Source organism: Saccharomycodes ludwigii (assembly GCF_020623625.1).
Source record: "Saccharomycodes ludwigii strain NBRC 1722 chromosome VII map unlocalized scaffold1, whole genome shotgun sequence".
NCBI lineage: Eukaryota > Fungi > Ascomycota > Saccharomycetes > Saccharomycodales > Saccharomycodaceae > Saccharomycodes > Saccharomycodes ludwigii.
Window position 1 is genome coordinate 15498 of NW_025763369.1, and position 10971 is coordinate 26468.

General features: G+C 35.4%; 2 protein-coding genes across 2 annotated transcripts; both read right to left on the bottom strand.

The window, feature by feature from the left end:
* Positions 1-480: 480 nt before the first annotated feature.
* On the bottom strand, positions 481-6831 carry SCDLUD_005339 (uncharacterized protein; the record flags this gene model as incomplete). Its single annotated transcript, XM_046081499.1, has 1 exon — positions 481-6831. The coding sequence occupies one exon, from the start codon at positions 6829-6831 to the stop codon at positions 481-483; it is 6351 nt and encodes a 2116-aa protein (XP_045932577.1).
* A 2922-nt stretch (positions 6832-9753) lies between these two features.
* On the bottom strand, positions 9754-10074 carry SCDLUD_005340 (uncharacterized protein; the record flags this gene model as incomplete). Its single annotated transcript, XM_046081501.1, has 1 exon — positions 9754-10074. One exon carries the CDS (start codon positions 10072-10074, stop codon positions 9754-9756), a length of 321 nt encoding a protein of 106 aa, XP_045932578.1.
* Between the last annotated feature and the right edge of the window lie 897 nt (positions 10075-10971).

Sequence of the window (10971 nt, forward strand, 5' to 3'; positions counted from 1 at the left end):
TGTTACAAATAAACATCGATTTTATAGAATCTAAGCAGACTCATAAATTTGTAATTATTGGTTCAAAAAACACAACATAAATTGACCCACTAATTGAGCATTTACTCCCAAAAGAATAGATCTATCTTATTCTTCATAGTTTAAGACACTTCTTTTTACTGTTATTATTAAACTTTTGAACTCAGCAATAGAAGAAGAATTAAAATAAAAAATTATTATGAGAAACAAGAAAGAAAATAATATTCCAATGTTATCAATAAATAATCAGAAAAAAAAAATTTATTAGAAATAAAAACAACTTACGGTATGAAAAACTAAGTTGCTTCGATATTATAAAAAGAACGAACTATAAAATAAAATAAAAACACAAAATACGAAATCTGAACAAAATAAATACAAAAAAACTGACGAACTTAAAAAAAAAAAATAAACTAAATATATTAGATACTATTCGAAAAAAAAATTTTCACAAGAGTATTCTTAAAATAAATTGAAAAACAAAACAAATAAAGTAAAGAACATCTTGAAGGTAGATATTCTGTTTGAAACAGCACCAGCTTGGTAAATAGAAATTAATCCACTAGATGCTGGTTGAGATTGAATACTTTGAACCTCAATAGCAGCTGTGCTAGAAACAGTTTCTGATTGAATAGTGGTGGTAATAACTTTGCCACCAGATGTGGTCTTGGTAATAACATTGTCGGAATTACCAGAGTTACCATTGGCACTCTTGGTAACAGTGGTATAAACAGAACCAGAAGAAATAGTCTCAACATATTCACTAGCATTGCCTGAAGAACCTGATCCATTTTCATTATTATTGTTTGGAACAATAGTAGATGTAGTAACAGATGTGATGGTACTACCTGATGTAGTGTACACACTAGTCTTAGTAACAGTAACTGGTGTATTAGCAGTCTCAGAACTACCAGATCCACCGTTGTTGTTGTTGTCATTTGGAACAATAGTAGAGGTGATAGTGGCAGTAATGGTACTACCCGAAGTAGTGAATACACTAGTCTTGGTAACAGTGACTGGTGTATTACCAGTTTCAGAACTACCAGATCCACCGTTGTTGTTGTTGTTATTTGGAACAATAGTGGAGGTGATAGTAGCAGTAATGGTACTACCAGATGTAGTGTACACACTAGTCTTAGTAACAGTAACTGGTGTATTGGAAGTCTCAGAACTAACAGAATAAACTTCGGAACCGGAATTGTTAGAACCACCATTATTGTTGTTGCTATTGTTTGGAACAGTGGTGGTAGTAGCATCGCATGTGACAATAGTCGAGGTTATAGTTCTGCCAGATGTAACAATCACAGTAGTTCTTGTAACACTAGAAGGCAATCCAGATGTCTCAGTAGTTGGATTAACTGGAGAAACAGTTTCAGAAGTAGAGGTAGTACCTGGAATAGTAGTCAATGGAGATGATTTAGAGCTAGTAGTATTGAAATAACCAAATCCTGGTGTTTCAACGTAAATGATAGTGGAAGTGGTAGACAATCCATTAGAGCCAGTGGTAGTAAATATAGTAGTTAAATAAGTTGAGGTAAATGAACCAGTCCAAAAAGTATAAGTGGTACTAACGCCATTAAATTCTGGAGTCTCAACTGTGTAAGTGGTAGAGGTGGTTGGTTTGCCATCAGTACCAGTGGTAGTAAATACAGTAGTGCCAATAGTGGAAGTGTATGTACCGGTCCATGGTGTGTAAGTAGTAGTAGTACCTTCAACTTCTGGAGTCTCAACTGTGTAGATAGTGGAGGTAGTTGGAATACCATCTGAACCAACACTGGTGGTAACACTGGTACCAATAGTGGAAGTGTATGTACCAGTCCATGGTGTGTAAGTGGTAGTAGTACCTTCAACTTCTGGAGTCTCAACTGTGTAGATAGTGGAGGTAGTTGGAATACCATCTGAACCAACACTGGTGGTAACACTGGTACCAATAGTGGAAGTGTATGTACCGGTCCATGGTGTGTAAGTAGTAGTAGTGCCTTCAACTTCTGGAGTCTCAACTGTGTAGATAGTAGAGGTGGTTGTAATACCATCTGAACCAACACTGGTGGTAACACTGGTACCAATAGTGGAAGTGTATGTACCGGTCCATGGTGTGTAAGTGGTAGTAGTACCTTCAACTTCTGGAGTCTCAACTGTGTAGATGGTGGAAGTAGTTGGAATACCATCTGAACCAACACTGGTGGTAACACTGGTACCAATAGTGGAAGTGTATGTACCGGTCCATGGTGTGTAAGTGGTAGTAGTACCTTCAACTTCTGGAGTCTCAACTGTGTAGATAGTGGAGGTAGTTGGAATACCATCTGAACCAACACTGGTGGTAACACTGGTACCAATAGTGGAAGTGTATGTACCGGTCCATGGTGTGTAAGTAGTAGTAGTGCCTTCAACTTCTGGAGTCTCAACTGTGTAGATAGTAGAGGTGGTTGTAATACCATCTGAACCAACACTGGTGGTAACACTGGTACCAATAGTGGAAGTGTATGTACCAGTCCATGGTGTGTAAGTGGTAGTAGTACCTTCAACTTCTGGAGTCTCAACTGTGTAGATAGTAGAGGTTGTTGGAATACCATCTGAACCAACACTGGTGGTAACACTGGTACCAATAGTGGAAGTGTATGTACCAGTCCATGGTGTGTAAGTGGTAGTAGTACCTTCAACTTCTGGAGTCTCAACTGTGTAGATAGTAGAGGTGGTTGTAATACCATCTGAACCAACACTGGTGGTAACACTGGTACCAATAGTGGAAGTGTATGTACCGGTCCATGGTGTGTAAGTAGTAGTAGTACCTTCAACTTCTGGAGTCTCAACTGTGTAGATAGTGGAGGTAGTTGGAATACCATCTGAACCAACACTGGTGGTAACACTGGTACCAATAGTGGAAGTGTATGTACCGGTCCATGGTGTGTAAGTGGTAGTAGTACCTTCAACTTCTGGAGTCTCAACTGTGTAGATAGTGGAGGTAGTTGGAATACCATCTGAACCAACACTGGTGGTAACACTGGTACCAATAGTGGAAGTGTATGTACCGGTCCATGGTGTGTAAGTGGTAGTAGTACCTTCAACTTCTGGAGTCTCAACTGTGTAGATGGTGGAAGTAGTTGGAATACCATCTGAACCAACACTGGTGGTAACACTGGTACCAATAGTGGAAGTGTATGTACCGGTCCATGGTGTGTAAGTGGTAGTAGTACCTTCAACTTCTGGAGTCTCAACTGTGTAGATGGTGGAAGTAGTTGGAATACCATCTGATCCAACACTGGTGGTAACACTGGTACCAATAGTGGAATTGTATGTACCAGTCCATGGTGTGTAAGTGGTAGTAGTACCTTCAACTTCTGGAGTCTCAACTGTGTAGATAGTAGAGGTTGTTGGAATACCATCTGATCCAACACTGGTGGTAACACTGGTACCAATAGTGGAAGTGTATGTACCAGTCCATGGTGTGTAAGTGGTAGTAGTACCTTCAACTTCTGGAGTCTCAACTGTGTAGATAGTAGAGGTTGTTGGAATACCATCTGAACCAACACTGGTGGTAACACTGGTACCAATAGTGGAAGTGTATGTACCGGTCCATGGTGTGTAAGTGGTAGTAGTACCTTCAACTTCTGGAGTCTCAACTGTGTAGATAGTGGAGGTAGTTGGAATACCATCTGAACCAACACTGGTGGTAACACTGGTACCAATAGTGGAAGTGTATGTACCGGTCCATGGTGTGTAAGTGGTAGTAGTACCTTCAACTTCTGGAGTCTCAACTGTGTAGATGGTGGAAGTAGTTGGAATACCATCTGATCCAACACTGGTGGTAACACTGGTACCAATAGTGGAAGTGTATGTACCGGTCCATGGTGTGTAAGTGGTAGTAGTACCTTCAACTTCTGGAGTCTCAACTGTGTAGATAGTGGAGGTAGTTGGAATACCATCTGAACCAACACTGGTGGTAACACTGGTACCAATAGTGGAAGTGTATGTACCGGTCCATGGTGTGTAAGTAGTAGTAGTGCCTTCAACTTCTGGAGTCTCAACTGTGTAGATGGTGGAAGTAGTTGGAATACCATCTGATCCAACACTGGTGGTAACACTGGTACCAATAGTGGAAGTGTATGTACCAGTCCATGGTGTGTAAGTAGTAGTAGTACCTTCAACTTCTGGAGTCTCAACTGTGTAGATAGTAGAGGTTGTTGGAATACCATCTGATCCAACACTGGTGGTAACACTGGTACCAATAGTGGAAGTGTATGTACCAGTCCATGGTGTGTAAGTAGTAGTAGTACCTTCAACTTCTGGAGTCTCAACTGTGTAGATAGTAGAGGTTGTTGGAATACCATCTGAACCAACACTGGTGGTAACACTGGTACCAATAGTGGAAGTGTATGTACCAGTCCATGGTGTGTAAGTGGTAGTAGTACCTTCAACTTCTGGAGTCTCAACTGTGTAGATAGTAGAGGTTGTTGGAATACCATCTGAACCAACACTGGTGGTAACACTGGTACCAATAGTGGAAGTGTATGTACCGGTCCATGGTGTGTAAGTGGTAGTAGTACCTTCAACTTCTGGAGTCTCAACTGTGTAGATAGTGGAGGTAGTTGGAATACCATCTGAACCAACACTGGTGGTAACACTGGTACCAATAGTGGAAGTGTATGTACCGGTCCATGGTGTGTAAGTGGTAGTAGTACCTTCAACTTCTGGAGTCTCAACTGTGTAGATAGTAGAGGTGGTTGTAATACCATCTGAACCAACACTGGTGGTAACACTGGTACCAATAGTGGAAGTGTATGTACCGGTCCATGGTGTGTAAGTGGTAGTAGTACCTTCAACTTCTGGAGTCTCAACTGTGTAGATGGTGGAAGTAGTTGGAATACCATCTGAACCAACACTGGTGGTAACACTGGTACCAATAGTGGAAGTGTATGTACCGGTCCATGGTGTGTAAGTGGTAGTAGTACCTTCAACTTCTGGAGTCTCAACTGTGTAGATAGTGGAGGTAGTTGGAATACCATCTGAACCAACACTGGTGGTAACACTGGTACCAATAGTGGAAGTGTATGTACCGGTCCATGGTGTGTAAGTAGTAGTAATGCCTTCAACTTCTGGAGTCTCAACTGTGTAGATAGTAGAGGTGGTTGTAATACCATCTGAACCAACACTGGTGGTAACACTGGTACCAATAGTGGAAGTGTATGTACCAGTCCATGGTGTGTAAGTGGTAGTAGTACCTTCAACTTCTGGAGTCTCAACTGTGTAGATAGTAGAGGTTGTTGGAATACCATCTGAACCAACACTGGTGGTAACACTGGTACCAATAGTGGAAGTGTATGTACCAGTCCATGGTGTGTAAGTGGTAGTAGTACCTTCAACTTCTGGAGTCTCAACTGTGTAGATAGTAGAGGTGGTTGTAATACCATCTGAACCAACACTGGTGGTAACACTGGTACCAATAGTGGAAGTGTATGTACCGGTCCATGGTGTGTAAGTAGTAGTAGTACCTTCAACTTCTGGAGTCTCAACTGTGTAGATAGTGGAGGTAGTTGGAATACCATCTGAACCAACACTGGTGGTAACACTGGTACCAATAGTGGAAGTGTATGTACCGGTCCATGGTGTGTAAGTGGTAGTAGTACCTTCAACTTCTGGAGTCTCAACTGTGTAGATAGTGGAGGTAGTTGGAATACCATCTGAACCAACACTGGTGGTAACACTGGTACCAATAGTGGAAGTGTATGTACCGGTCCATGGTGTGTAAGTGGTAGTAGTACCTTCAACTTCTGGAGTCTCAACTGTGTAGATGGTGGAAGTAGTTGGAATACCATCTGAACCAACACTGGTGGTAACACTGGTACCAATAGTGGAAGTGTATGTACCGGTCCATGGTGTGTAAGTGGTAGTAGTACCTTCAACTTCTGGAGTCTCAACTGTGTAGATAGTAGAGGTGGTTGTAATACCATCTGCACCAACACTGGTGGTAACACTGGTACCAATAGTAGATGTGTATGTACCGGTCCATGGTGTGTAAGTAGTAGTAGTACCTTCAACTTCTGGAGTCTCAACTGTGTAGATAGTAGAGGTTGTTGGAATACCATCTGATCCAATACTGGTGGTTAAACTAGTACCAATAGTAGATGTATATGTGCCAGTCCATGGTGTGTATGTGGTGGTAACATCTTCAGCAGCTGGACAATATGACTCTTCTTCATCAAAGGTAAATATATAATTGGTCATATCATCAAGAAGAGTTCCATCGGGCAAACTTATTGTAAAAAACAAACTTGCTTTAGTAATTGCGTTTGAAAATACAATTCTTATTGGATAGTATGACCCAGCGTTCATTGTTATTTTAGCCACAGCATAATTTTGTATTCCCACATGCCAATTTTTAATTGCATCCACCAAAAAATTAGTTGTTGATGCAGTAATATCATTTTGCTGACAACATCCAAATGCATTTTCGCCGAACAACAAGCCAGCAGAATCATCAACATATCCTAATGTAAAGGTGTAAGAACCAGTTTGTGGTGCTAAAAAGTAACCAGTAAGTTCCATTGTAAAATTAGTGAATGTTGTATTGTAATCAAAAATTACTGGTAAAGTGTAAGGAAGTTGGTTATCATTATAACAAAGTGTAGCATCATGTCCATATTGATATGGACAATGCCAATTTGTTCCTTGTTGATCAGGTTCACCGTTACAGAGGTAGTACTGAGATGGATCATTTTCATTATATTGACAAGGAAATCCTGACTGAATTATGACGGAGGTAATACCATTTTGCTCGTGATAAGGTTTTGAATTTTGATAATAGCCATATGCCATATATTCTCTACTTGTATAAGTTGTTGTATCGTAAATATTATAGGGAAACCATCTCACCTTAAACCCATTACTAGGTTTTGAAATCGGATTACAACCACCATTGGAATCAACCGCTGCTTGGACATAAATGTTTTTTGACCATTGTAATAAAAAAGGACTAATATTAAAACCCCTTGTTTATAATTACTAGTTAACATTCCCGTTAATTACCAAAAGTTGTTTTTCTTTTTTGAATTTTTTTGATTTAATTTATACTTGGAAAATTTGAATTATTAAATGTTGAAAATAGAAATTAAAAAAACTAAATACTCAAAAATGTTTCTATTTATATAATAATTTTCTTTTTTATATCTATTAAAAATTTAAAATCAATTTGTATCTTAATTTTAGTTTTATTTTTTTAAACGCAAAAAAAATAATTTCCATTGTGTTTTAAGATAAAAAAAAAATTCAGATACAATTGATTTTATTTCAATTGTCTGTTTTCACTTACAAAAATCATACAGTAAAATAAATATCATAATGTAATATTTATATTTTCAATTTTGTATACATTTTTCGATTTTTTAACCAGAACGAATGTAGAATACTTTAATTGTTTTCACTTAAAAAAAAATTTTTTTTTATTAGGGTTAAATTATTTAGTGTTAATTAAAAAAGGCTTTCAACATGAATAAAAGAATTAAATTGTGTGAGTAAATTTCAATAAAAATCACATATTTACTATATATATAATCACTTTGCGGCTTTAATTGTTATTTTACAGTTTATTTTCTTTTTGTTTCTGAAATACCCCAACTTTCTTTTGTGAAAATAGTGTGGTTTTGACCAATTCGAGAAACATGAAAAGAAAAGTGTTCCATTATATTTATATTGTTAATAATTTTTCAACAAACTTTTTTGTTTTTTTTCTTTTTTGATGATGTGCCGTTCGTCATTTTCCAAAAATGAAAAAAAAAAATTTTTTTTGTTTTTAAGCGTGAACATTTTATATACGACATAATTTTTTTTTCCTTTTCCATTTTTCTGTTCTGCATGAAGGAAAAAAAAAAAATATTAGACAGACTAAGAAATTAACACACACGGAGATATTTATTTGCGCGCGTAAATTAAATGAAAAAGAAAAAAAAATCGGATATTATATAGATGAGTATTATGCAAAGAATCGGAATAACTACTAAATTCCCCATCAAACAGTTTAGTGGATTATATCAGAATATAACCAAACACTGCTGACAAATAAAAGTTAGACAAGTTCCTATTAAATTATCCCTCTTTAAAAAATTCAGATTTTACAATTATATTATAATTTGTGATAGTAACATAGCATCTAATAAGTGGCCATGTTGATATTTATTTATAAGTTATTAACGTTCTAAAAACTTGGCAAAAAGAAAATATTGGGGAAAATTGAACTCATATAACTAAACATATCTTTTCTATTTAGTTTATCATGCATTATATGTGTTTTTAGTACTCTATACTAATTCTTCTTTCCCCTTCTATAATATTTAAATACTTAATATTATATATAGAACATTTTGATTGATATATTTTTAATCTCAATGATTCGTCTTTTAGGTAACAATCATACACTTCTTTCTGTTAAACTAAGTTTAATAACCTCTATTTTTATTAAAAATAAAAAGTTTTAAAAAAAAACTTGCTATTAAAACAATACTGAGCAAAAATATAAATGCTCATTTAATATATATTTATATTTACCTATGACTAAGATAATATATATATCATTCCTCGTCGAGATTTTTTTATGATTGTTATTTTTTTATTTAAAAAGACCTAATATATTTCGTTATTATCAGAGCTTTGAATATTTATAATGATAAATATTTGTTTATAACAATAATAATAATAGCGATTGTATCTATATAAAGCTTATAATTAAAAATAATACTACAAGTCTTTTTTTTTTAAAGCACTGATTTAAAAATAGCAATATAAAATTTGATGTAATGTAACAAAAAACGTTAACTCTTCAACTATTTCCACGGAATTTAAAATGGGTCATCTTGAAAATACATAAAAATTTTACAATAAAAAAAAAAAGAAAAAAAAAAAAAAAAAAAAGGAATTTTTGGATAAAAATTTATATTTCCTAACTCTTTTTTTACCATATTCAAAGACTTCTTGGTGCTCAAAGTTTTTTTGTTTTGTGATAAAAACCCTAATAAAAATACTTGCAGCTAATTAGCCTTATTCAAAAAATGTGCATTAAATGCTACGTAATGGTCATCAGTCCTTAAAGTCCAATAATCATGGATTGTTTGAATAGAATTGTCTTCCATAACCTTCGTGGTAAATCATTGAATAAACTGATCAACATTAAAGTCAATATTTCAATAATTGAGAACAATATTAAATTCCTTATTCATAGGTGTGAATAATTTTAAAACCGTCCTTTTTTCATACTTTTCATTCATTTGTGCTACTAGAGTATGAAATTATGTATATTTACGCGAATACAAAATGGACAAATCGTTACAGCTTTAGCAAGTTCCTCAAGTGTTAATTTGCCTGTTCGTCCACTATTTTCAAAAATAGCAACTGGTGAATTTGTATTAACTAGTAATGTTGTTAATTTTTGCGATATAGATTTATCCCTTATTTCTTATTTTTTGGCCAGATAAGATGCTGGGTATTTTTTATTATTAACTAAATGCACAAATTTAAGATGGTTTGTTAAGGCGGAATTTGATGGTCCTTTTCTTTTTAATGAACGTTTAGTATTAAACCCAGGATGTTTACAAGTGAAATAAAATAGATCCTTATTACCAATTAACAATTCAGTTGCCAATTCTTTTTTTAATGTTGGCTTGAAATCCTGATATGTCCATGTTTCCCATTTACTGTTTAGTGCCGAATGTTTTGGATACCATCTCAAAGTTAGTACTTGTGATTCAGTTAACCCAGTATATTCAAATTCAGTGGTATTTTTTTTTCCCTCTTGTTACTGCTAACCAAGGCAGTACTAGTGATGGCAGTGGTGTGAATAGTATCAGTGTTGTTAACAGAATTATCAACAATGGTTTCTTCCAAATCATTCAAAGGAGCGGTACTAGCATTTGTAATAGCGATTGTTGTCTCAGATACACCTTCGTTGGTGGCATCAATGTCTTGAAGTGTTTCATAATCTTTCTTAGACTGTGTAACGTTATTTTGTGACATTTCTATCATATACTTTTTCTCTGGACATGATACGTGTTGTATTAATGAAGCTTTCATTCCAATTTATTTAAAAATTAGTATAGGGAAAAGATTTGGCGTTAAAACAAAAAAAGGTATTGATAAACCCTGATATTAATTTTTTTTTTTTTTTTAGTGATAAAGCTTTTAACCTATTAATAATGTGAACGAATTTATATAGAGAAATGAGAAAATGCAAGGTTTTATGACAAAAATGAGGAATACAAAGTTTTTCATATATTTTGGCCAAGGTTATCGTATTTGTCCGACAAGGGATTAGAAAGGATTACGGAATAAAGAATTGATCATGTTTTGCCTACACTTTTATCCGCCCTAAATATTGTTTTATATATTCGCGTGGACGCACTCTTGGTCCACCGGTTTACAAAATTACGTACAATCGGACTATCGCTTCCACTTGAGAATTTAAAATGAGAAATTGTCTTCCCATTCTTTTTTGAAACCCTAAGATGCCTAAATGTAGATGAAGATAAGGATTATATATATATAATCAAAAAATTGAATAAACCTTTTAATAAGACGGTTGAAGACATCACGATCGATGTCATATCAAGACATTTAGAAACATTAGATACTACATTTAGTATCGATCATGGTCCCCATAAAATGCATGCTAAAAAGACTAAAAATCTACCCACCAGCTTCCTATATGGTAGTGGGAAAGTGGATAACATAAAGTATGGTGGTGAACAGTAACAAGACATTTCAATGATGTCCCAATACAATGACCCACCATCTGCAAGGACAAGAAGCCAATTATCACAAAAAAAAGAGCAGCAGGGCCAAAGTGATAGTGGTTCAAATAAAAATTGTAGTCATCACCATAGTACTCGAAGTGACAGGACCAAGTGTTAGTGTCAGTTTTCAGATATGTCTAGTGGATTAGAAATATGGAATAAATACAGATACCTTGTG